Source organism: Carlito syrichta, unplaced genomic scaffold (genome assembly GCF_000164805.1).
Source record: "Carlito syrichta isolate Samal-C Ts95f unplaced genomic scaffold, Tarsius_syrichta-2.0.1 Scaffold308996, whole genome shotgun sequence".
NCBI lineage: Eukaryota > Metazoa > Chordata > Mammalia > Primates > Tarsiidae > Carlito > Carlito syrichta.
In genome coordinates this window covers 641,746-668,476 of record NW_007253092.1, presented here as the reverse complement: position 1 = coordinate 668,476, position 26,731 = coordinate 641,746, and the positions used below count along the sequence as shown (strand labels likewise).

Here is a 26,731-nt window from a genome sequence, read left to right as displayed (position 1 = left end):
TCACTCTGTTGCCCAGGCTGGAGTGCAGTGGCACAATCAGGGTTCACTGCAGTCTCGACTTCCTGGGCTCAGGCGATCCTTCCACTTCAACCTCCCAAGTAACTAGGACTAAAGGTGCATACCACCACACTCTGCATTTAAAAAAAATTTTTGTGGAGACAAGGTCTTACTAGGTTGCCCTAGCTGGTCTTGAACTTCTGGATTCAAGAAATCGTCCTGCCTTAGCTTCCCAGAGTACTGATATTACGGGCATGAGCCACCACACTCGACCTTAGACCCTGTCTTTAGAACTGAAATATTAATATGTCTTATGTTAATAAAATATCTATCAATTCCTATTTTCCTAAATTAAAAAAAGTTCATTATAGGTATTGAATTTTGTCAGACTTTTTTCAGCATCAGTGGAGATAATTATGTGATTTTTCTCCTTAGATATATTAATATTGTGTTTTTTAAATGGTTTTCTTAATATTAAACTAATCTTGCATTCCTGAAATAAATACTACTTGGTCATGATGTATTATTTTCTTAATGTGATATGGAATTATATTTGCTAATATTTTATTTAGGACATTTGTGCTGATATGTGGAAGGGGTATGTTCTTTATTTTCTTTCCTTTTTTTGGACTTTATCAGGATTAAGCATAAATGTACACTTGATTCATAGAGAGAATTTTTTTTTTGAGTTGGAGTTTCATTCTGTCACCCAGGCTAGAGTGCAGTGGTACATTCACAGCCACCACAGGCTCAACCTGCTGGGCTCAGGCGATCCTTCCGCCTCAGATTTTCAAATAGCTGGAACTACAGGTGTGCACTACCACACCTGGCTATTTTTAAAAATTTATTGTAGAGATGAGGTCTCGCCAAATTGCCCAGGCTGGTCTTGAACTCTGGGCTTAGGCAATCCTCTTGCATTGGCCTCCCAAAGTACTGGGATTATAGGCTTGAGTCACTGTGCCCGACCAGAGAAATGTTTTTAAATGAAATTTTGTCTTCAAAAGTGACAGTAAATGGTATTATTTGTAGGGCCTAATTGGGATTATTTCTTATTAGTGTCATAATATTTTTTCTCCCAGTTTGCTTCTTCATAACATTTTACTTATATTTTAGTTCGAGTCCATCATGAAGATTTACCTTTTTTTTTTCCTTATCTACTAAGACATAGTAGTCTGCCTTTAGCCCTTGTTTTTTTCTGACTAAACCTTCAGAATGAGTTATCACCAGGGTCCAGAAAGCAGAGTCCCTAACTAAAAATTACAGCCCAGTTTACAGGAAAGAGGTAGAACAGAGCTGAAACCACTTGTTTAAGTGCCTGTGTCCAGCTCATGGTCACATTGGCGATGCTTTGAAGACATTTGCACCTCAGCCAAGACACATATACTGACCAACTGCCTTTTTCTGTCAAATAATTAGGAGACTAGAGTAGGTTATTTTTATAATAATTGCTTCTGATTATGACAATTGCATATTTATTTATTGGAAATTTGGAAAATACAAGTTGAAAGTAGAAAATAAAATACTTGTAGTCTTACAACACCCAGAAATGATTATTACAAGTTGAATATTCCTTATCCAAAATGCTTGGAACCAGAAGTGTTTTGGATTTCATATTTTTTTCAGATTTTGGAATATTTGCACCATATTTAGCAGTTGAGCATCCCAAATCCAAAATCTGAAAAACCCCAGTGAGCATTTCCTTTGAACATCATGTTGGTGCTCAAAAAGCTTCAGATTTTGGAGCATTTCGGATTTTGGATTTTCAGATTTGAAATAGTTAACCTGTATTAACATTTTGATGCATTTTCATCTAGTCTAGTGTGTGTGTGTGTGTGTGTGTGTGTGTGTGTGTGTGTGTGTGTGTGTATGTGTGTGTGTGTGTGTGTGTGTGTGTGTGTTTTCAGTGTTTATACCAACTCATAGATAAATAAGGCATATGTATTTAAAATTCTTTTTTACCTCAGTCAATTACAGAAGAACTAAATTAGTCCTACCTTTGAAAATTATATCAAACATTGCATCAGTATTAGTTATATGGTACTTAATATCATAAGCATGCCCCATATCATTAATCATTTTTGAAAGCTCTTATCATTGCTGCATAACTTCTAAGAGTAGTTGTATGTTGATTTGAAAGAGGTATATCTTCAAGCATTTCATTTCTTTTTAATGTCATCACCATCACCAGAAAGAGAAATAAAAGACAGTTGAGGCTGTTTAGGGGGAAGGGAAAGAATGACGAGACAAAGGAATATGGAAATAATGAAAGAATGTCAAAGGTATCATAAAACCTTAACTGTGTTCCTCTGAGTCTCAAGGAAGAAAAAGACAGAGTTGAGTGTGTTTAAATTCAGGTTCCGGAAAGTACCACATGTGCTCAGAGCAGAGGATAGGAGTCTAAAGAGAAGGAGACTTGACCAGTGCAAGGGTAGGCTATAAATAGGAGACTAGTGTATGCTATTTTTATAATAATTGTTTCTGATTATGACAATGTTACATATTTATTTTTTGGAAAATTGGAAAATATAGTGAGAGAAAAGTTCACAAGAGACCAAGGGACATCATTTTAGAGCTCCTAAAGGAACACAAGCTAGGAGAGTAGAAACTGATTAGGAGCTAGTGGGGACATGGCCTGGTGTTCAGGGAGTGGATGGTGATTCTTTTCTCCAGGATTGCTATAGAGCTCTAGGTTAGCTTTACCTTTGGTGCCAGTATAATAGGTCTTGTCTGAATTGATGGTACCCTGAACTCACTCTTATCTCCAAAGAAATTGCTATTTTTAAATTTGAATTTTTTTCACTTGATAAAGACCTCTTATTTTTAAGATACAAATTCAGAATTAAGACCACCCTGTAGTGCTAATTGTTTTATACTAAAGTGTAATCCATTCACTTATGGAAATAGCCATTTTCTGTTGTTTTGTGTGTGTGACTTTTTTTTTTTTTTTAAAATGGGTAGTGGATAAAAGAGCAGGAAGCCTAGAACAGAAGGCAAATTTTGGGCACTATTATTGGTTTTCTCTTCTTGTTCTCAAACAATAGTAGTTATACAAATGTTGCTCAGCAGCCTTTATGAGTAATTAAGCAGGTTATTTTGTTAATTGTCTGTTTAGTTGATTTTTTGAATGGTAAAAGACGTATAATAAAGGATTAATTATTTTCGACATGTTTCAAGTATATAATTTTATTTTCAGCTCTTATCTTCATTGTCAATGGGCATCTGTAGAAGATCTGGAAAAAGATAAGCGAATTCAGCAAAAGATTAAACGATTTAAGGCAAAACAGGGCCAGAACAAATTCCTTTCAGAGGTATGTACTACCTGGTTAATGTTCTAAGGTATTTACTAAAATGTTCTAAATTTTGAATTTTAGTTCAGTAAATTAGGAAAAGCCGATCTGCTTCATTTGATGCTGTTACTTGCAGATTGGTAACTGATTATTGCTAGAAGAAAAATGTGTAAACAGGAAATTTCTCATTCTTCTTCCTGTTGCTTAGTCTAGAAGATATGGGTCCTTATGATATTATGTGGAAATAAGTGGGGATGGTATGATTAAAGTTGTAATGACAGTACAGTTACAAGACAATGAAAAATAAGTAGACAAAAGTTCTATTGAGCTTTAGCAGGTTAAAAACTCTACAGTAAATTTTTTTGGTTTTTTACATTATCACCTTTAATTCTCATGAAACCCCTTTGAACTGGCAGTATTACAAAATTACACGTGAAGGAGCTCATAAGCTTGCACATATAAGTGAGATCATATGGCATTTTTTGTTCTTTGTCTGGCTTATTTCCCTTAGCATAATGTCCTCCATATAATACTCCATTAATTCTTTTTTCTTTCATTTTTTTTCTTTTTGTATATTTTATTTTGAAGATGTGGGGTACAATTCAGGATTAGCTATACAAGTAGTCATAATAAAAACTACAGTAAATTTTATGTACAAGTTCTAAGATACAGAAGTTTAATTTCTATTGGGGAAAGTATGTGGCAACTTTCTTTTGTTAAAGTCAATGCCTACTCAAAGAGTGTTCATTAAACTCATTTTCACAAATGATGGGCTGTGGTATAGAAGTTGGTATAATATCTTTGTGCCCCTTTATCCTAGGTTATCAGTTATAGAACAACAGCAATACCTAGGGCAGGGAAGAAAATCTGTATTTACAAGCAGTACCAAGTCTTTCCTAGACCCTACCAAGTCTTTCCTAGACCCAATCAATTACATTGGGGGAAAAATGCTTTCACAGGCTGCTTATTGGTGACTCTGGACTTTTGATCACCAGTTTGGTTTCACTTACAGTCTTAAGTAGATAAAAGAAAACCCTGCATTGAAAGATAAGACTTGCTGATTTATTAGTTTCTTTCCATAAAAGAGTTAACAGAATGTAAAATGTAAAGAAGTATAAAATTTGATGCACAATAATACCAGCTTAACAATCTGCTTCATATTTCCACTCCTTTTTGGAGAGAGAATGGTGAGACAGAAGAGTACTTAGTATTTTTATATCATAAAATCTGTATAACATCAAGTGACAAGTGTGTGTTCTTCTGGAATCTGATTTTCATGATCCCAACAGGCAGATGGTAAAGTCCATATTCATGGGAGATCATGTGATTGTTCTTTTCTTTTATTAGACACTCGTCTGTATCACCACCTCTGCTTCTCTGAATATTCCACTTTTTTTGGCGTTGACTGATTTGAATTGAGTGGAATGGAATTACTCAAATGTGACTCAGTTCTTATATTTTGGAGAATATTAAGAAGACCCTTTATTTATACTTTTTTGGGGGGGGGTGGGCAGTTTCTTACTCTATTGCCCAGGCTGGAGTGCAGTGGCATGATCAGAACAATCACAGCTCAGGACAGCCTCGACCTCCTAGGCTCAGGTGATCCTTCCACCTCAGCATCCCGAGTAGCTGGGACTACAGGTGCATGCCACCACACCAGTTTAATTTTTTTTATTTTTGTGGAGGTTCTACTATGTTGCCCAGGCTGATCTCGAACTCCTGGGCTCAAGCAGTCCTCCCACCTTGGCCTCCCAAAGTACTGGGATTATAGGCATGAGCCATCTCACCCTGCCCGTAAATACTTTTTAATAAACACCCTTCTTAATAAAACGAAGTTAGATTTTTGTGACATTGGACAAGTTGAAATCATTAGCTTCCTTTTAGAAAGAGACACCGTATGTTCTTCTGACCTTCTCTTTAAGACTGCGGTGTGGGGGGCGGGGGGACACGATGGTAGCTTTTCCCATACTCAAATTCTAGTCCTGCTTATTAAATTTATTTAAACTGCTTCCTGTAGTCACATTCTCTTTAAGGAATTGTGCCTGGCCCTAACTACACAGCCTGTCTATGTGAGTCTATGTGAATAGCTTGCACTGAGTTTAAAATGCATTATCCACCTGGTAACTTGGCAACTAGCAATCTTAAGTTCTGTCCTGAATGGGAGTTAACAGAGAAGGGTAAAAATCCTCTTCCTCCCTCTCTATTTGTATTCTCACATGCACACACACACCCCTGTTTGTTTTACCCCATAGATGATTGTGGCTTCGTGTACTCCATGGCTCTGCTACTTTGGGATTTTCAGTTATGGCTATTTTTACATTCTTTGTTTTACCTTAGGCTGCCTTATAAGTCTGTTGCACCTCAAACCTCTATTTAAAATATCACTTAGACTGGAAATTTTATCACATGCATAATGCCATAGATTACTCACTTAAAAAGTAGAAATGTTTAGGAAAAGTTAGGGATCTTAATTCAGCCCTGAATATAAAAGTGTGTGTTTAATTACAAGTCTTAGAGAGCTTTTGCCATCAAAATCTAGTTTGTGGAAAGTGTTGGTGTTCATGCTGTATATGAATAACACATACTTATTGTTTCACTAAATCTGGATGCTTTTGGTAAAGTCAATGAATTAATATATTGACATTTTATATTTATTGAAGGTTTCAGTGGATTCTTTTTGCCTTGCTAATCACCTCTGTGTAAAAGCCTGAGGCAACTGAAACATATTTTTGTATTTCTACTTTTTGTTTCATACTCCACAGTTCAAAGGCACCCCAAGTAGGTGCTTTGAATGGACACAGTAGCCAGAGAACATTTGTTCTCCTTGAGCTATCACTGAGTTGCTTATCTTTTCAACTTGCAACTCGGGCAGTAAGAATGATGTCTAAATAGCTTCTAGTGTGCCTTTTACAAAGTATTTTAGCATGGTTATATTATTGATAAATTTATCTATAGGAACACATAGTAACGTGTCTTTTGTTTTCTGACTAACATCTGAAACTTCTCTGAACCTAAGTATAGCTTAGTCTGCAACTTTCTTTTGAACCATATTCTTTTTTTTTAAACATGAGATAACTTTTCAAGCAAGAAATACTACTTTACTTTTGTAAAGATTGTTTAGTATACTGGTTAAATAACCCAGTTATTTAGGCCTTGTTTCTTTATGCTTAATACTTTTACCTAAGCACTCTATGTTTAGTACAAATAAATCATTAGAACACTTAGATTAAAGACAAGATGGTTATTCTAAATGAGGTACTAATATTGATTGGCAAAGACTACCAAACACTGTAAACTCTATTCATGCTAAAATATGAAATTCGTTGGTTTCCGTGTTTTTAGCTTTTGCATAACATTCTGTAAACGATGCTATAAAGCATCAGACAATTCCAGTGGTTATGAGACTCCAGTAACACTTACTGTGCATGACTCTGATTCTTTATTGCAAACTGTATTTTCAAGAATGCTAAATGCATTGCATGCCATAAGCCTTTTGGATTGCTCATTAGTGAATTGTAATTTCACACTTCATTTAAAATATTCTTAAACATTCTCTCTCAGTAAAAGGTTTCACACAGTAATTAAAAGACCCAGTTAACAAAGTCTGGGAAGTCTGATTTCCTCATGGGGAATGATTTTACTAAATTATAGCATTTCAATTAATATAATAGAATTTGCCAAATATAAATTTTATATTGCTGTGACCCAAAATATTATCGCCTGGCAAAAAGTGAAATAGTGTTTCTTCTTAGGAAATAATATACGTTTTAACTTTTTTCCCCTTTGGTATAGATTGAAGATGAGCTTTTTAATCCAGATTATGTGGAGGTTGACCGGATAATGGACTTTGCACGTAGCACAGATGACCGGGGAGAGGTAACAGGAGATCATTTGTATTACAAAGTGATGATTCAGGCAGCTCATATATGTTTATGAAGAAGACAGTAGAATCCTCGACCTGGTCCTGGTCAGATTCTTTGGTTGTGACTTGCTTGGTTTAAATTTAACTGAGATTTACTGATTTATTAATTTTATGTTGAGCAATAGTGCTAAATGTGTTTTATATTTAGTCCTAGTTATTTTTTTTTAAATCGATTTACAGTATAAGACAAATACATTGACATTTTGCACAATTTCAGAATGTGATCGGTAAGGAATTCAGTGCATTTTGGTATGAATCTATCATACAACATAAAGTGTCCTTATGTAATTGAGAGTGTTCTTGTGGCAGAATGGAGTTTAATTTTATTTAGCATTGAACATCATTAGTGAAGTTGATGAACATCATTTAATGTGGTGTACAAAGAATATAGAAGATATTTCTCTATATGAGATTCTAGTCACAGCACTCTCATGTTGTTTTGCAAAATCCTGTGAGGTTATAAAGGACATTATATAGGGAAGTAAGAATAAAAACAAGTCTAGTGACTTCTGAGCATTGCGTCTTAGTAACGATGTGCCCAACCACCATGAGTTCTGTCATTCCTGGCTTCTTCGTATAAATTGAATTTTATATATAAAGTGTTTGGATCTTACTTGTCTTGGGAGAGTCTGCATAGAACTCTTATTTTACACCAAACTCTGTATCATGAAACTCCATAATGTTTCATAGACCATATTTGTAACATTATTACTTTTCTAGTTTTGCTTAGTTGTACTTTAAAAATATTTGTTGTATAGCATATTTATATTGTACAGAAAATATTTTTAACATCACAACCATATCTGTGTACTATGATCCTGAAATGAACATCAACAAACCCAAGAGTTTCTAGAGAAAAGACAAAAGAAATCCTACTGATCTGTATCACCCAAAGTATTTTGCCCTCCAGTCTTCTAGAGCTCAAATATAATATTTTAATGTAATGACATAAACAGTGTCACTCTCTTTAAGGAAAAGATAGAGATCCTAATAATTTACGTCTATTTGTCATTTAAGAAATGAGCCAATTGTGTAAACATTTAAATATGCTAAGATGATTTACCATGTAAGTCTGAATCAGACTCTTGATGAATGGTTTGCACAGATAAGAATAGGGTTGAAATTCAGCATTAGCTATTTCTTTATGCATCCTGGCTTTTGAATATTACTTACCAATAATTTAGATTAAAAGTTCATTTGTTCTGATAATACCCAGTGATACTGTTTCCAGTTTAGACGTGGGACTCTAATTAGGAACAACTGTTTAATAGTCATAGTTTTAAGATATCTTTCAATTCAGGTCTCACTGATGCTGGGGTAGTGTCTGTTGATAAATGAAGTAGAGCACGTGTGTTTCCTTACTGTATACATACTTGGTCAAATGAATCTAATTCTGATTTATTTAAACCTGGCCCAGCCCGTGACTCACTATCTAGTGAAGTGGTGCTCACTTCCTTATGAAGACAGCACGTGGGAGCAGAGGCAGGACATAGATCAAGCGAAGATCGAAGAGTTTGAGAAACTAATGTCCAGGGAGCCGGAAACAGAGCGTGTGGTAAGAACTGGTGAATGGTGGAGAGTTTAATTTGAAAATAGCGTAGCAGTGTGGTCTTTGGGAAACCACTAATGGGATTTACTGTATATTTGAAACAGGAGCGACCTCCTGCTGATGACTGGAAGAAATCGGAGAGTTCCAGGGAGTATAAAAACAATAACAAACTCAGGGAATACCAGTTGGAGGGAGTAAACTGGCTGCTTTTCAATTGGTACAACATGTATGTACAGCATGTTTTTTTCACTTTTAAAAATGTCTATAGCCCCTTTCCTTTGTGGTTATTAAAAATACTATTAAAGAGAATGTATTATATAAACTCTAATAATTTTTTTAAGCAAATGTTGTAGATACACTTAATATTTACTTAACAAATATTAATACAGAGATTGCTAGGAGTATATGGGAGTAATTTTTATTTTTTAGAGAGTTTTGTTTGAAAATATGTTTTGTTGAATGCAAGAGAATATCTCAAGCCATATAGATATGCATTTGTGAGTATAACTGTATATGCTTTGTGGAAAGACAGCAGTGTCTAATATCTATATTCATTGAACTTTTCTTATTTTATTTCCCTCTCAAAGGCGAAACTGCATTTTAGCAGATGAAATGGGTTTGGGAAAAACTATCCAGTCCATTACATTTCTCTATGAGATATATTTGAAAGGAATCCATGGCCCTTTTTTAGTAATTGCCCCATTGTCCACAATCCCCAACTGGGAAAGGGAATTCCGAACCTGGACAGAGTTGAACGTGGTTGTGTATCATGGGAGTCAAGCTAGTCGTCGGACCATTCAGTTGTATGAAATGTACTTCAAAGATCCCCAGGTAAAACTTCTCAAGTCGTATTCCTTGTGCCTATTACGTTTATTTTAAGGCATTTAAAATTCAAAGTCTAGATATTGCTAAATTGAGAAATTTGCTTTAGATTTCGTATCCAATTTATGCTTGTGTTTTCTTTCTACACCTGTGAATACAACTCTTTATCTTTATCTTTATAGCGTCGGTCATCTGATTATTAGAAGGAATGACATTTTGTTTTACCTTGGATGACCACTGAAATTAATTTAATATGCTGATATGTTAATTAGCTTTATTTTGCAAGCCTAAGAGAAAACTAAACAAAAATTGGTAATACTAAATGTGAACAGAAAGAATATTTTATTATACTAGTACTAGAAATGAAAAATATTGAGCATAAAAAAGTCCTTGAAATATATGACACATTGGATGAAATACATCCAAGGGAGAAATTTATACTTTGACTCTAAAAGCCAGATAACAATACTTTAATTTTTTTTTTTAATTCTAGCTACCTGTATGTCATTCATGTATGATATCAATAGTGAAGCATTATAAATGGCATAATAAGAAAGAATAATATGTGTTCAAATAGTTTTAAGCTAAAGATAGTAAATGTGAGTCCTGTACTGGAATAGAACAGAATTTTGTTTCATATGCATGTGTGTTCTAAGTATAAAATCTGACCTACAACTAAAGGAGAAAAACGATTGAAATCTGCATTTGTGTTTGTCTTTAGATTTGAGTAGTATTATAAATTCTACCCTAAGTGAATTTTTTATTTTAGTATTTTATTTTAAAATGTTAAAAGTCTAAAATAAATTATGAAAGGAAAAAGTTGAGAAAGTCAACTTAGCACATCATCCTTTTGGCTTTTTTTTAGAGTCTATAGGATGTGACTAGAATGGGTACACTTAGTGGTTGGTACTTTACTGCGTGTGGTTTGTAAGGAAATTGGATCCAAAATTTACTAAAAAATTTCTAGTTGATTTTTAAAGTAAAGGTTTTAAAACTCTGCTGTACCATAACAGCTTAAAATCCCCAAAATAGCTTGAAAATATAATGTGTGCCACCTAAAATAATGAGTTCTCCAGAGGGATAAATAGATAAGTTTTGTGCTATTTAAGCATCTGCAAATAGCTAATGTAATCATTCGTGCTTAATAATAATTCAGAGTTGTTCTTGTAGGGTCGAGTGATAAAGGGGTCCTATAAGTTTCATGCCATCATCACTACATTTGAGATGATTTTGACTGATTGTCCCGAGCTGCGGAATATTCCATGGCGCTGTGTGGTCATTGATGAAGCTCACAGACTGAAAAACAGGAATTGCAAGCTGTTGGAGGGACTCAAGATGATGGACTTGGTCAGTGATCATGTTGGCAATTACATTGAACCTCAGTAGAATTGTTACTGATTTGGACAGTATTTGAAAAGTGTGTCAAATATTATAATGTATTCTCCTGAGCTTTCAGTTATCTAAAAGTTGCTGTTGCCCTCCTAATTCTTATGTTACTTGCTGGTGTCTTTAAGCAGTTGTGCAATAGCAAAATAGAATCATGATATCTTCACTGAAGTGAGTTGCAAGTATTTGCTTTACTCATTTATTCATAAATACAGGTTGAGCATACCAAATAGAAAAATCCCAGGTCAAATATGTTCCAGAATTGAAAAATTTTTGAGCACCTGCAAAGAAAATGCTCATTGGGACATTTCAGATTTGGGGTTTTGGGATGTGGTATGCTCAACCAGTAAGTATAAATACAGATATTCAAAAATCAAATCTGAAACACTTCTGGTCCCAAGAATTTTGGATGAGTACACTAAGCCTATACTGCCATTTCATTAACTGTTGGGCCAAGCTTTACCTCAGTGGTGATAATCCAGTTATGTTCGCAGGGTTTGCTGTTTTGGGGCCAGTAGGACTTGTAGATCCAAGTTCTTAGTAAGTTAGGTAGGATATCTGAAGTTGGTTCAGTTTACACTGAAACTTAGAAGTTTGGGACATTACACTGGATCCCATAGGGGATCAAAAAAAAAAGAAGAAATGGGAGATTTGGGGCATTGCAATATGTCAAATTTGATCTGGTGTTTTACACCACATCTGTTCTAGATTCTTCCAGTTTCCTAAGAGATGATCAAGTCTTCCTGATTAGATTTTCTAGATTTTTTTCCCTAGGAGTGTCACGAAACAGCATATTGTAGTAGTTGATGTAGAATTTGATTGGTTTTTGTGTCCCATACCACTGTGTGTATGATTTTCTAGTGGAAATTGCTACTTAACCTCAGTCATCCTTGGGCTTCTTTTCACTCTGTAGTTTGCAAAGTGATTGTCATTGAGTAAACCTTGGATGATTTTATAAATTTCACAAAAGTACAAAAAGGTTTTAAAAATCCCTTTAATGTTGTAGATTCATTTGATCTCCTGTTAATTGAGATAAGAAGGAATATTCTGAATGTTCATGGCTATAAATTTTTAGCTGAAGACTGGTACTACCAAGAAGAACACCGAAAAGATTTCTGTTGCAGCTGGGTTTTTTTAAGTGACTTCTTTTATTCTTAAGGGGATTGGGTTATCCAGCTATACTTTTAATTTAAAACAAACAAAACTTAGTTTTGCTTAAAGGAAAAGGTTGGCCTGAATTATCCGATTTAGCATAGACTTTCCCATTTTTCTCCCTAATGAATTTTTTTGAGTTGGAGTCTCACTTTGTCACCCAGACTGGAGTATAGTAGCAGTCATGGCTACCACATCCTTGACCTGCTGGGCTCAGGCAGTCCTTCCACCTCAGTCTTCCAAGCAGCTGGGCCTACAGGCACTTGCCATCAGGCCCAGCCAACTATCTGATTTATTATGGAAACGAGATCTCACCAAGTTGCCCAAGATGGCCTTGAAACCCTGGGCTCAGGCCGTCCTCATGCTTCTACCTCCTGAAGTACTGGGATTACAGGTATGAGCCACTGCACCCAGCTGAATTATTATCATTATTTTATTTTTATTAGAGACTGGGTCTCACTCCGTCACCCGAGCTGGAGTGCAGTGGCACGATCATAGCCCCACTGCAGCCTTGAACTCCTGGGACCAAGTCATAGTCAATAGTGTGTAATAACAATAATCCAGCTACAATGCAGGTTATAGGGAACTGCTGTTACCTGCTCTAGACTAAATTATGATGAAATGTGCTTGATGAGGATTATCTCCAAGTACATTCTCGGAAGAGGAAGACCGAGGAGTGTCTTCAACTCTGCAGACACAAAGTGTTTTTGAAGATGATACGTTGAGGGGCAGTTGCCATCTTCATTCCTCCACAGGAGCTCTGGGAATGCAAAGCTATCTCCTTGTCTCTCTTAGACAAGGAGGGCATGCTGTGGAGGTTGTAGTAGTTCTTCATTGATTCTATTATCTCATCTTTCATTGTCAGGAGGCCCCACACAAATTTAAGTCTGTTGAAATGAAATTAAATGGGCATCACTCAATCAGAGCTTAAAAGAATGGGAACGTTTTCAAGGCAAAGGCCTGTCTGCTAGCATAGTTGGAGGTCATAAGCTCCACAGCCTGGGTTTCTCACATGGTGTTTTATGATATTATGTATATTAATCGTGTTATTTAAATAATTACCCACTTTCAAATTGAAACCTAGTTGGATTCCACTGCTTGTAGGCAGCTATGTAAAAGGGTAGTGTGTATAATCATTTGGTGTGACTGAGTGTTAGTAGCCATTGAAGGGATGCAGCATAAGAAATGAGGTTTTTTTAAAGTAAGTTTATTTTGCAATTAATAAGTTAAAATGGCTTTAACTTTTAAAATATTTGGTTAGGCATTCAGAATTTCCATTTAACTCAGTAATAAAGGATATGAAAAAACTAGTCCTACAGAGGAGACAATCAGTACAATATCAGTACAGCTCTTCTGCCACAATAACTCCTTTCTGAATCTGTGATGGTACTTCAAAAAAAAAATTTCTGGATAAGTAAATCCAGGACATATGTCAGTGACTGTGGCCTGTGTTACCCACCAGCAGTGACACATTATAAAATCTTGAATTTATTTGCATGCTCCTTATTCCTTATAAATTTAGTGAGTCTGAAGATGATGGTGGTCCATGTAACTTCCTCCATCAGAGACTCTATTCAAAGGGAGAGCAAAGGAAGAATAGAAGCATATTGAACTCCTTCACCTCACTTTCAAAGAGCTTCATTGACAGATATGACATGGTAGATATTAAGAAAATTAGCATGTCTTACATCATTCACTGAGTATTTACTGAGCATATACTTTGCTTGGCAACCAAATCTTGTCAGATTCTAAGTTAAGTCAGAGTTTTGCTTTCACAACTACTAGAAGGTATATTGTTTATTAGTCAAGCAGTACACAAAGTAGAAAATAATAAGGCTCTTAATAACTCACTGTTGTTAAGACTGGTCACTGTAAAACAGCTCCTATGTGTTGCATACATGTGATAGAAGGATCATGGTACAACTGCATGAGGAAAGCTGGGGAAAGAGCTTGTAAACAGGAAAATTAATGAAGAAATACCTAACTTTGTTCAAAGAGACAAAGTTATAAATGACATCTGATTTTTTTAAAGAGATTTTTAAAACCAAGATGACCTCTTTGCTAGTTGTAAATTTTTGCAGAACAAAACAGTTTTTTATATGCTTTTGCATGTAGAAGTACTCCTTTTGTCTCTAAAGTGAGTCATGCAGGAAGCAGATGGAGAGATGAGGGCACTGCTGATACAGAGAACAGAAAGAAGCTCGGACACTTGATCTGAGTCGGGGGATTTTAGGAAAAAACTTCCCTAGTGGGGAAAAGCAGTTACACTTAGGGGACTTGGAAAGCGTGGAACTAAAATAGCAATCTAATAACCCCAGGGTGAAGCAATATGGCAAGACACACTTAAGGAGTCTGTGGCGTTCTGGAGAGGACCCATGTTCTTGTATCTTCATGCCTAATTCCTGTACTTTGCATAGTGTGGATGCTTAATTAATGATGCGTAGAACTAGAAAAATATGTATCTAGTGAGGGGCTTTTGTGTTAAGGAATTGTTTTTGTTACGGTTTTGTCAGTTGCTTTCCTTGCATTACCTTAGGAACACAAAGTGCTGCTAACGGGGACCCCACTGCAGAACACTGTGGAAGAACTCTTTAGCTTGCTTCATTTCTTGGAGCCAAGTCGCTTCCCTTCAGAAACCACCTTTATGCAAGAATTTGGTGATCTAAAAACAGAAGAGCAGGTACTTACCACCTCTACTTTGTGTTTTAGTCATAAAATCGAAGATTAACCTGTGAAATGGCAAAACATTAATACTTAAGCTATTTTAGAATGTAAATTATATCATAACTTTTTCCACCTAGTAGACAGAATTTTATATATCCTTTCCTTGGACTTTCCAACTTATCGTCCTGAAGGTTTTCTTGTTTGTTTTCCTGTTTGCTTTCCTGAAGGGCTGTTGAGGTTTATAGAGAGGTTACATACCTGTTGATGTAATTTTCACAGATTGCTATTTGCCTACTGGACTTCTAAAACTCTACTTTATTTCAGAAGCACATAGACTTGGCCACATTGCTTACATCTTCCAGCCTACATACTTTCATTTTTAAAACATGCAGCACAACTACCCCCACAGTAGTTCTGTGAGAAATAGAGTAGGTATTGTATATGAAAAGTGATTGGTTACTTTATTCACTGTAAGAGCTGTGGGGTATTAGTTATTATGTCTTATGTGTTATCTTTGAAATAAATATGGAGAGAGGCTTAAAATCTTGGTTTTTATGTGTCTCTTCCCCTGACTTGTTGTCTAAAATCTCTTACCTTAGTTCAGAGTAAAGTCTGTTCTTTTTTCTTTTCTAAGATAAAAAATATATAGTGTATTATATCCTGTTGCCAATCGACCAAAAAGAGAGCCAGAGAGAGACATCACTGCTTGCTCTCGATGCAGGGCCTAGACAGCTCCCGGCTCACTTCCTCTCATTCTTTCGCTCTCCCTGGAAAGGAAGAGAGCAGAAGCAGAACATTCTCATGGCATTGCCTCTTCCTCATCATCTCTCACAACTTCCTCACGGCTTAAGACAAATAAAAGGGAAAGCTGAAATTGAATAAATTGGATTTTTTTTTTTTTTTTTTTGTCATGAACTTTTCAAGCCTTTTGTCTGTCCAGAGCTTCTGGATAGGTGAAATAGTCCATGTGACATAGAATCATCCAACCTTCAATCACTTCTCTTAAGAAAGTTAAAAGATTAGCTCCTTTGTACCCTTACCTGGCTTTAAAAAATGAATATGGATGGTAAATGAATAAGATAATTCTGATTTTTTATGTTATAATATGTCTTAACATGCAAGCAAATCATGATACCGGTATTTACGTAAGGTCCTTTTTTAGGTGCAAAAACTTCAGGCTATTCTAAAGCCAATGATGTTGAGACGTCTCAAAGAGGATGTAGAAAAGAACTTGGCCCCCAAAGAAGAAACTATTATTGAAGTTGAGCTAACAAACATTCAGAAGAAATATTACCGAGCCATCCTTGAGAAGAATTTTACATTTCTTTCCAAAGGTGGTGGACAAGCTAATGTACCTAACCTTTTAAACACTATGATGGAATTACGAAAGTGCTGCAATCATCCGTACCTTATCAATGGTAAGCCTGCCCCGCTTGTGAACTTATTTAAATGACGAATGAAGCACCAGAAATGCCTTTCTTCCCCTAGTCTGAAGATTTCATGGTTTATGGTCATTCCTGTATCCTGTGTGGATCTCACCATTAGTGTGGGTCTCACTAGCTTCCTATTCTCTGTGCTTCTGTGGCTGAGTGACCATTGCCCCTGCCATCCCAAGTGAGGTCTGACCTTGCCTTTTCTCCTGCCTTCATATGCTTGAAAGGGAGCTTAGTGTTCCATGGCTAGAAATCGTCTGAAATGCTAACAGCTAAATAGAAATTAGCCCCTGATTGAGGTTTCTCAATGTATATATGCATGAGTGTTTAGAGGAACCTTGGTGTGGACAGACAGCTCTCCACTGTCTCAAACCTTTGATAGAAAATGTCCTATATTCTTCTCAATCTGGAGACTTTTAGCATCTCTATTCCCTGAGAATGCGAGATTTTCATAAAGTTTTTATAATAGTTTGTTCCTGTTACTGATTGACAATTAATGACCCTCCTGTTTTTTACCTGAATTTTTACTGTAATGTAACTCACATGGGTTAAAACCTGTACTATATACTGGACTTCCAAAATTCATTACAGTGGTAAATATTTCATACTTATGATATGTAAGATTATCTGCTGAGTGCAAAGGTAAATAAGAAAGGAGCCCTCTCCCCAAGGAACTACTTTAGTTAGTGGAGGGATTAAGAATAGGAAAACCAGCCGGGCTCGGTGGCTCAGCCTATAATCCCACGCCTTTGGGAGGCTGAGGTGAGTGGTTTGCCTGAGCCCACGGGTTCAAGACCCACCCAGGCAACTTGGCGAGACCTCATCTCTAAAATAAATAAATAAATAAATAAATAAATAAATAAATAAAATTAGCTGGGCATGGTAGCGTGTGCCTATAGTTCCAGCTACCCGGAAGGCTGAGGCGGAAGGGTCGCCGGAGCCCAGCAGGTCGAGGTCTGGGCGACAGAGTGAGACTCCAACTCAAAAAACAAAAATTAATTAAAATGATTAAATAAATAAATATACCTCTTTTAGGCTGGGAGTGGTGGTTCATGCCTGTAATCCCAGCGCTTTGGGAGGCTGAGGGGGGAGGATTGCTTGGGTCCAGAAGTTGGAGACCATCCTGGGCAACATAGCGAGACCTCATGTCTAAAAAAAAAAAAAAAAAGATTAACACATTAGCCAGGTGTGGTGTCACACACCTATAGTCCCAGCTACTTGGGAGACTGAGGCAGAAGGATCACCTGAGCCCAGGTGGTTGAAGCTGCACACCAGCCTGGATGACAGAGTAAGACCTCCTATTCAAAAACAAATAAATCTCTAAATCTCTTTTAGTAGTCCTTGCAGTGAACTCTTGGTGGTAAGCTCTCTATACATTTGAAATGTCTCTGCTTCCTTGTCCTTCTACTATGATAGGTCAATTAGAATGGCGGTTATTTTCTCTCAGCACTTTGAAGATACTATTCTACTAGTTTTTCGTTTCCATTGTTGCTTTTGTGGTCAACCTAAGTGTTTTTCCTTTGTAGGTAAGCTGCTCTCCCTCTCACACTCTTTGGTGTTTTGAAATTTCCTACAGCACGTCAAGGTGTGGATTTAATGTTATTTACTCTTCTTGGGACTTGGGGTGAATATTGAATTTCTATTGTCATCTCATCTCCCCCAGGCTTTTTCCAGAAGAGCCCTTGCACAACCTAGGTTGCTGGTATGTGTTTCAGAAATGTGTGTGGGAGGGCCAGGTGCAGTGGCTCACGTCTGTAAAAGCACTTTGGGAGGCCAAGATGGGAGGATTGCTTGAGTCCAGGAGTCCAAGACCAGCCTAGGTAACATCAAGAGACCTCATTTCTACAAAACCCCAAAAAATGAGCAGGCTGAGGCAGAAGGAGATGGAGGCTGTGGCGACCCATGAATGATGGTTCCACTGCACTCTAGCCTGGGTGACGGCATGAAACTCTGACTCAAAAAAAAAAAAAAGAAAGAAAGAAAGAAAGAAAAAGAAATGTGTATAGGAGAGACTGCGTGAGTGTGTCTGCTCCTGTTCGAGGTCTGTTTATAGGCCTAGAACCACATTCCATGTTAATGCTAAAAGAAAAACCTAGGACAAGTTAAATTTAACAGAGTTTAAATGGACAAAGAACGATGTGCAAATCGGGTAGCCACCGAACCAGAATAGGTTCAGAGAGACTCCAGATGCTCCTGTGGCATTGAAGATTTGGGGACAGAAAAAGGAAAATGACCTATAGAAAACGGAAACCAGCCGGGCTCGGTGGCTCAGCCTGTAATCCCGCACCTTGGGAGGCTGAGGTGAGTGGATTGTCTGAGCCCGCGGGTTCGAGACCCGCCTGGGCAATTTGGCAAGACCTCATCTCTACAATAAAATAAAAAAATTAGCCGGGTGTGGTAGCACACGCCTGTAGCTCCAGCTACTTGGAAGGCTGAGGCGGAAGAATCGCTGGAGCCCAGCAGGTTGAGGCTGCAGTGGCCAGGAGCAGTGACTGGGAGCGGCCACTGCACTCCAGTCTGGGCGACAGAGTGAGACTCCAACTCAAAAACAAAAACAAAAACAAAAAAGAATAGGAAAACCTTTAGAAGGAGATGACCTTTGAGATAAACCTTCATGGGTAGAAAGGGCTTTGCCAGGCAGGGTTAGAAAAAGAAAGGACATTTAGTCTGAATTAATAACACAAGCAAAGAAAGAAAGGCAGGAAAACAAAGGGGAACTTCCCCGGAGTATAAGGCACTTGTAAGAAATAGTGAGACAGTGTACCTTAGACATGGTGGGACCCTACTGCAGAAGGCCTTAAAAGCTAGTGCATGTAATTTTGGCTTTAATCTGTAGACAGTAGAGTGCCACAACTAGTGTTTGAGCTGAGCAGTGATTAGAAATGTGATTTAGGATGAGAGATCAGGCAACATCATATAAGAAAGATAGGAGGAAACAAAGACTGACAGCAGGAAGACCAGCTTGGAGGTTGTCGTTTTCTGGGTGGAAGTTAATATGGATTAAAGAAAGGTGATGGCAGGCTCATTTGAGGTAGTTGTGCACAATGATAATTGGCCATCAATGCAATTAGGTTCCTTTCCAGAGGAAAATGAAAGCCTGGTCTGTCTTTATCATAGCCTATGAGGTTCAAGGACAGCTAACTTAAAGAGTTCTTAATCTTTCCCTCTTCAATAGCTTACATAACTATCAGCAATCCCAGATCCCAAAGTGCCAATACCACAGGACAGAGTGGTCTAAGCCTGGAAGATGGTCTCAGAGCATAGCACCTGAGGTCATTGCTGTGGTGTGCCATCAATGAATTTCTCTTTAAAATTTTGTGCTTTTAGCATTGTTTTCTAAAGAGAGTATCGTGTGATAATTATATGTCTAATACTGCCAGCCAGCTAATCACAATGTGTTTAGGAGCTTATCAGACCATTATGGTGTCATCCAGCCTGTGTGAGTTAGAGAGATGAAGTGCTGAGGCTTGGGTGAATGATGGTGTGAGCAAAGGACATGTGTGTGCATGCACTGTATACACACATGTTTTTGCATTTAATAGCTGATAACGGGGAAATAAATAAAAGCCTTCAAGGGGATAGAAAAGAATAGGAGATTCTCACAAAAGAGCTTCGATACTGCTGGCAGGTTGTGTGTGAAAAGGGAAATCTCAGTGAGGTGGTGGTGAGATAGTCACCGCCATCAAGTCTCATCAAGTTTACCCTGCTTGGTCACATGTTAATTATATGCATTGAGCATTGTGGGGTGTTTTCCCCCATAACACAGCTGGTGGGTCTCTTCCTTGGCTGATTGCTCTCCAGGGTCATCATCTATAGCTCATTTGTTCCCCAGGAGTCTCTTAGGACTCCCTGAGGCTTAGCATCCGTGGCATTTGTTCTAATTGGTCACACCTTGAGGTCAGCTTTTCTGTCCTTACAATAAGTTAAGAAGTATCCATCAAGCAGGTGTCCTTATACCTTTTTGGGGGAAATTATTGTGCAAAAGTATAGTTACACTTGCTAAGCATACGGCTGTCCGGATAACTTATGTAGACACTGTATTTCACAGTACTTCAGGGACAGTGCTGTTCATGTTCATTCACAATCTGGAGTAGAAACATGTGTTTAACATTTAAAAGGAGACATTTAAAAGGAGATTCTTTAATTTTGGAGATTAAATTGGCATTTGTTTGGGTGTGGCAGAGTAAAGCAGCCCCAATCAAACTAAACTTCAATTCAACGGAGCACAACATTTCCATAACTGTGAAAAATAGAAGCAACTATATGCATAAGTTAATGGTAACATAAGCACAGCAGAAGAAAAAAATCTAGAAGTGATGGTAAAATGCAAACTGTATATAGATGAGAAATATTTTTTGTTGTGACTTAATATTTCTACTTACGTGGTTACAACAGTGTCTGACACACTCTCAGCACTCTGTTAGTGTAACTGGGTGACATAAATGGGGTTGCTATTCTTGGTCCAAGCTTCATTTGAGTGGAATTTCCAATTTTTAGGTTTCATGATGTGAAGTTAAGAATAATGTTGAGCCGGGCTCGGTGGCTCAGCCTGTAATCCCAGCACTTTGGGAGGCTGAGGTGAGAGGATTGCCTGAGCCCGCGGGTTCGAGACCCGCCTGGGCAACTTGGCGAGACCTCATCTCTACAATAAATCAAAAAATTAGCCGGGCATGGCAGCGTGCGCCTGTAATTCCAGCTACTTGGAAGGCTGAGGCGGAAGGATCGCCGGAGCCCAGCAGGTCGAGGCTGCGGTGGCCGGGAGCGGCCACTGCACTCCAGTCTGGGCGACAGAGTGAGACTCCAACTCAAAAAAAAAAGAGTCATTAGTGGTTATTGTTGCGGGTAGGGGGAGTGTAGAGAAGAGTGGGCAAAAAGAAAGCAAGAATGAGTCTTGCTTGATGGAATGAATGTCAGAGAGAAAACAGTATTTTTTTTTTCTGGTGTTCTTCAAGAGCAAAATATTTTCTTGTTTGTTCATGGCTTTTATATGACTAGATGACTTTGCATTTACTGCCCTGACAGTGACCATCTGTTGAAGTAAAAAGACTTCAAGCTTCTTTCTAGTTGTCCTTAATGCACACACATACTTTTAAATGTAATACCATCTGTACTTTAACTTCGGGAAGAACCAACAAAGTCATTTGACCCATTTCCAGTTAATCTTCAGGTTGAGGTTTACACATTATAGTATCAAGGTAAACCTTTCGGTGGTAATCTTGAAAGTTTGGCCGTGACATCTGAAGGTAGAAGTTCCCTTCCTCCCAGCACCTTCCCTACTTCCTTTCCTTCGGTGTTGCCATACATAATACAGTGTCAAAAGAATCATACAGGAAATGTTTGCCAATGTTAGTTTTAAGTGAAGTGTTACTAGTGCAAACTGGCTGCCACTTTGGGAACCTGAATTCATAACAAAAAACTGAATTGATAGTTTAGCAGTAGCTTTCGTTAGGTAAGAAAGAATACATTTTTCTTTTTGACTATTCTTTATAAGATTGGAAATATTGGTAGCATTGAAAAGGCAGAACTGTTATTTTCCTCATCTCTGAATAAACTTAAAATTTAATATTTTCATTTTTTTGCTAAAATTCATTCAGACATGTCTGTTTATTTTTTCAAAATGATTATTTCACTTTTAAAAATTCATTGATTATTTTAAACTACTAAAATGCTATATTTTATTTTATTATGGATTATAATCTTTATATGGACAAAAAATAATTACTCAAATATCATAAGAGTAGATTCTATTTTTGAATGGCAAAGAGCTTATAATATGCAGCAAAAACACACTTTAAAAGGCCTAATGTAACATATGTACTTAAATCTATTTTCCCCATCTCTTGAGGACTTTCTTGTCCTGGATCTAGAACCTGGGTTTCTGAATTTCAAATTTTGAAAAACATTGTTTAACTTTATTCAAGAATACCTTGCTAGTGCTCTTAAACAGCATGTTCCTCTTTGGTTTTTCCTAATAAAACTATTGCTTCCCCACCCCCCCATACTTGAAGAATTCTGAATATTAGCTTTTTATTCATGTGGAAAAAGGGAGTGAGGGGCTAACAGCTGTGTCAGAGCTGGTGTTTTCTGCCAGCCCCCTTCACAAGAAGTCAGTGTGCTTTGTGGAAGCCCTTAGTGCTTGGAAAGACATTATGTGACTTTAATCTGTTCTCAGTAAATTCTTTGTTGATTAATAATTAAGAGGCTGTATTTCTGCATATGAACATACCGTAAGGTAATTTCCATGAGCTCTTTTAAAATGGAGGTAGGGTTGCGCTTTTGTTACATCTCGTGCTTTTTGTAGAAGTACTATCTGAGTGACTGTGGTGGCCTCCAGTTCACCTAGCCTTTAAAGCTCTTGAGGCTTAGGTGTCCCCTGTCTTGTGTATAGTTAGTTCACATGCTTAACACCAGTGGTAGGAAAGTAGTAAGTTTCTGGCATGGTTTAAGGTTGGGAAATAATCCCATTAAGATGAGTGGGTGTGTTTGTATTTTTCAAAGAAGTAGTGAACACATCCGCTGTTTTCAGGGATAGGAGCTGAGCACAGCAGCTATGTCCTGATTAACCCCAGAGGCAGGAGGAGGCCAGACCAATGCTGCATAATTCTAGTTAAGCCACCTAAGCAGTTGAAGGACGCTTAGCCTGCTGCTTCCTGAATAAGCATGTGTTTGGGGTCAGGACGTGAGGAAGTGGTAGGACTTCATTCCTTAGAAAGGTTTCCATCTTCTTGAGGCTTCTTTCTAGTGGACTCAGATCTTTGAATAAGCAAAAATTCATGTGGGGCTTTGAGGAAAAAAAGGGTTAAGCATAGAAGTCTTATATCAAACACTTAGAGGGTTTTTGTTTGGCTTGTTAAGCTTTAAAGGGTTTGGGAAATTCAAGATAGAATTTTTTGTATCTTAGGAAAATATCAGTTGGGAATGAATGTTTAGGGAGATTAAGAAATTAGAACAGAAAGTGTGTGCTTAGGTCCTCCACAGATCTTCCAAAAAATTAACCTAAAATTGAATTCCACTTTTTGCATTCCTTTTGACTATATTAATATGCAATTATAGACCCGACCTGCTGCTGCTCTTACACTGTAATTGTTAATACTCTATTCCTTTGTTTCGTCATTTCAGAACAGATTTTATTGTTTGTGTTTATGTTCAGCTAGTAAACAGTTCTTGATTTCTTTAGCAATTTGGGTTCCAAATTTTTTATAGGTATCTGGCCCTTGGCTTGTTTCTGCCACTTCTGGCTTGACAGTCTGTTGTTGAAATTCTGTTTTTACAGACAGCAAACATTTGTTTGTTGAAAAATGTGGTTTTCCCTCTAAATGCCTCAATGTGTTGTGCTTAAAACTTTGATCCCTTTTGTACGTATATGGTTTTGTATAGACCCAACTTTAAGTGGATAGATTCTTGCTCATAAACAGGAGTGTGGTGTCCTGGTTCCTATAGTTTGCAGTGGGTTTTGAAAGCAAGTTCATTGTTTTTAGTAATAAAACCTTCTACAGTATTCACGTTATGCTGTCCAATCTCTGCAGGTGCTGAAGAGAAAATTTTGGAAGAGTTTAAAGAAACACACAATGCAGAGTCTCCAGATTTTCAGCTCCAGGCAATGATCCAGGCTGCTGGCAAGCTAGTGCTGATTGACAAGCTGCTGCCAAAACTGAAGGCTGGTGGCCACAGGGTGCTTATCTTTTCCCAGATGGTGCGCTGCTTGGACATACTGGAAGACTACCTCATTCAAAGACGGTGAGGGCCACCGTATCAGAATTCAAAAAGGAAATCAAAAATTACCCTTCACAGGTCTCCAAGTGGTTTGTTCACCTAGAAGTGACATTTATGATCAAGGGGATGGAATGGGGAAAATGTGTCACATGCTTTTTTAAAAACGTAGATGGTACATAGCAATTATTTTATATGATGACTATAGGAGGATACTGCATACTTTTGTGGGCAATTTTTTCCCCCTATCACTTTCATTTGACTAGAGGAGAATAGAAAATTTGAACTTGTTTGTTATCTTACTGTCAGCTGCTTTTAGAATTTAGCCATCTTACTAGAGGGGAAGTAGAATAAAATTTAATCTTTAGTCATTCAATCAGCTGTATTAAAAAGCTACAAGAAACTCTGTTTGCTTTGAAATTATTTTTTATAAGTCATATCAATCTGTTAATGTATATTTTGTATTGCAATACTTAAAAAAGGAACAACTATATTGTAGCTCTTTGTCAGGCCTCCTTGTTTATACTGATATTTTCTAGGTACCCATATGAAAGGATCGACGGCCGAGTAAGAGGCAATCTCCGCCAGGCAGCTATTGACAGATTCTCCAAACCTGATTCTGATAGGTTTGTTTTCCTCCTGTGTACAAGGGCAGGAGGTTTAGGCATTAATCTCACTGCTGCTGATACCTGCATCATCTTTGATTCAGACTGGAATCCCCAAAATGACCTTCAGGTATACACATGAGAAAATCTTCCTGATGCCTTTTGCTGTGTCCTCACCTAGCCTAAAGAAAGCCAGCTAGGTCTTAGATCTCTTTATACAAGTGTGAATCTCATTCATGAGGACTCCATCCTAATTATCTCCCTAAGGCCCCACTTTTAAATACCATGGGATAAGGGTTTGACCATATGAATTTGGCAAGAGGACAAACATTCAGTCCACTCTAATAACCACTAATTTTATTTTTCTTCCAGGCTCAGGCTAGATGTCATAGAATAGGACAGAGCAAATCTGTGAAAATCTACAGGCTGATTACAAGAAATTCCTATGAAAGGGAAATGTTCGACAAGGCTAGTTTGAAGCTCGGTTTGGATAAAGCTGTGCTGCAGTCTATGAGTGGAAGAGAAAATGCTACCAATGGGGTAAAACAGCACCTGCCCAAATCATTCATTTATTCTGCCTCCTTCCTTTATTTAGTGAATAGTAAGAAATTATTCAGCATCTGATTACTTTTCAGCCTCTATATTTTAAGCATATTTTGTCACACTTTGTTATAACTCAGGTTTACTCTCTTTGTGAAAAATGATTCATCTGCTTAGTCTTCAGACATGTTAATTCTACATTATTTTGAATATTTTAAATATTTCCCAAAACAGGTACAACAACTTTCCAAGAAAGAAATAGAGGATCTTCTACGAAAAGGGGCCTATGGTGCACTCATGGATGAGGAGGATGAAGGGTCTAAATTCTGTGAAGAAGATATTGATCAGATCCTTCTACGTCGAACTCACACTATTACCATTGAGTCTGAAGGGAAAGGCTCCACATTTGCTAAGGTGCGAATCAGTCCAAAGAGATCAGGTTTTTCCCTAGAAGCATGATAGTGGTCATGTCCAAAATGCCTTGTAAAAGTGCTCACAAGGTGCATGCAAACATTTGCTTTTCTTTGGGAATTGACCAAATTAATTAGTAACTTCCTGTGGAACCCACAGCACATCAAGCATTCCTTATGTTGCGAGTTTCCTTCTGTGTGTCTGGCACTGGGGTCACCTTCCCCTCGTTGTCCTCGTATCTGCTTCCCAGCTCCAAGGCTAACCCTTCACCTGTGTTCTTGACCCCATCCTCTCCACTTGCTCCATCATCATCTTCTCTCCCCAGATCCTGATTCCCGAAGAGTCTGTAAGTATCAAGTCACTCCTGTCTTTACAAAATCTCTTTTCCCCTCTGGCTACAACTTCATGTCTAGCTCTTCTTTTCCTAAATTCCATACAAGCATATTCTCCACTGTCCCCACTGCCTCCCTTTCTACTTATTTTTCAGCTTCCAGCTTGCACCCCTCCCCCACCTCTGTATCAGAACTGCTCTGGCCAAGGTCGTCACAGTACCTGACCATTCCTCCAGAGCGCCCCTTCGGAGGCTTCACTGCATTTTGTTCCAGCCATGCAAACACAGGCCCATGCCACTTTTATTTTCTGAAATGTAATTAACTTACTATAAAATTCACATGTTTTAAGGGTGCAGTTAAATGCCTTTACCACATTGCAGACTTGTACAAGTATCACCATGATCTGAGTTTAGAACATTTTCATCACTCCATTTAAAAGATCTGCATGCTCACTATCAGTCAGTCCCTATCCATACCCCTCACCACATCCTTGGAAACCACTGATCTACTTTTTTACTCTGAAGGCTTGCTTACTCTGAACAGTTCTTATAAATGGAATCAGACAACATATGATCTTTTGTGTCTGGCTTCATTTACTTAGTTTGAGGTTCATCCATGTTTTAGCATGTATCAATAATTCATTCCTTTTTATTGCTGAACAATATACCGTTATATGAGTAGACCACAGTTACCAGTTGATAATGGACATTTAGGTTATTAACACTATTTAATAATGAAATTTGGGTTGTTTCCCTTTGATTATTATGAATAATGATCTTATGAACATTTGTGTACAAGTTTTCGTGTGGATAGATGTTTTCTTTTCTCCTTGCTATAAACCAGGAGTCAAATAGCTGGGTCATTTGTTTTTTGGTTTTTTTTGAGTTGGAGTCTCACTCTGTCGCCCAGACTGGAGTGCAG

The 26,731-nt window shown here is 37.6% G+C and overlaps 1 protein-coding gene across 2 annotated transcripts in view; it reads left to right on the top strand.

The window, feature by feature from the left end:
* Positions 1 to 26,731, top strand: part of CHD7 (chromodomain helicase DNA binding protein 7) — a 128,395-nt gene that overhangs the window by 73,603 nt on the left and 28,061 nt on the right. Inside the window, exons 7-18 of one of the 2 annotated variants that reach the window (XM_008066526.1) lie at positions 3,191 to 3,305; positions 7,077 to 7,160; positions 8,624 to 8,761; positions 8,860 to 8,981; positions 9,343 to 9,586; positions 10,748 to 10,924; positions 14,652 to 14,795; positions 15,942 to 16,197; positions 23,739 to 23,949; positions 24,462 to 24,657; positions 24,900 to 25,067; positions 25,302 to 25,481. The exons of the other annotated variant lie outside the window; for it this stretch is intronic. Coding sequence (XP_008064717.1) covers positions 3,191 to 3,305; positions 7,077 to 7,160; positions 8,624 to 8,761; positions 8,860 to 8,981; positions 9,343 to 9,586; positions 10,748 to 10,924; positions 14,652 to 14,795; positions 15,942 to 16,197; positions 23,739 to 23,949; positions 24,462 to 24,657; positions 24,900 to 25,067; positions 25,302 to 25,481 — 2,035 coding nt within the window. The remainder of the gene's footprint in view (positions 1 to 3,190; positions 3,306 to 7,076; positions 7,161 to 8,623; positions 8,762 to 8,859; positions 8,982 to 9,342; positions 9,587 to 10,747; positions 10,925 to 14,651; positions 14,796 to 15,941; positions 16,198 to 23,738; positions 23,950 to 24,461; positions 24,658 to 24,899; positions 25,068 to 25,301; positions 25,482 to 26,731) is intronic. 2 annotated transcript variants of the gene reach the window in all.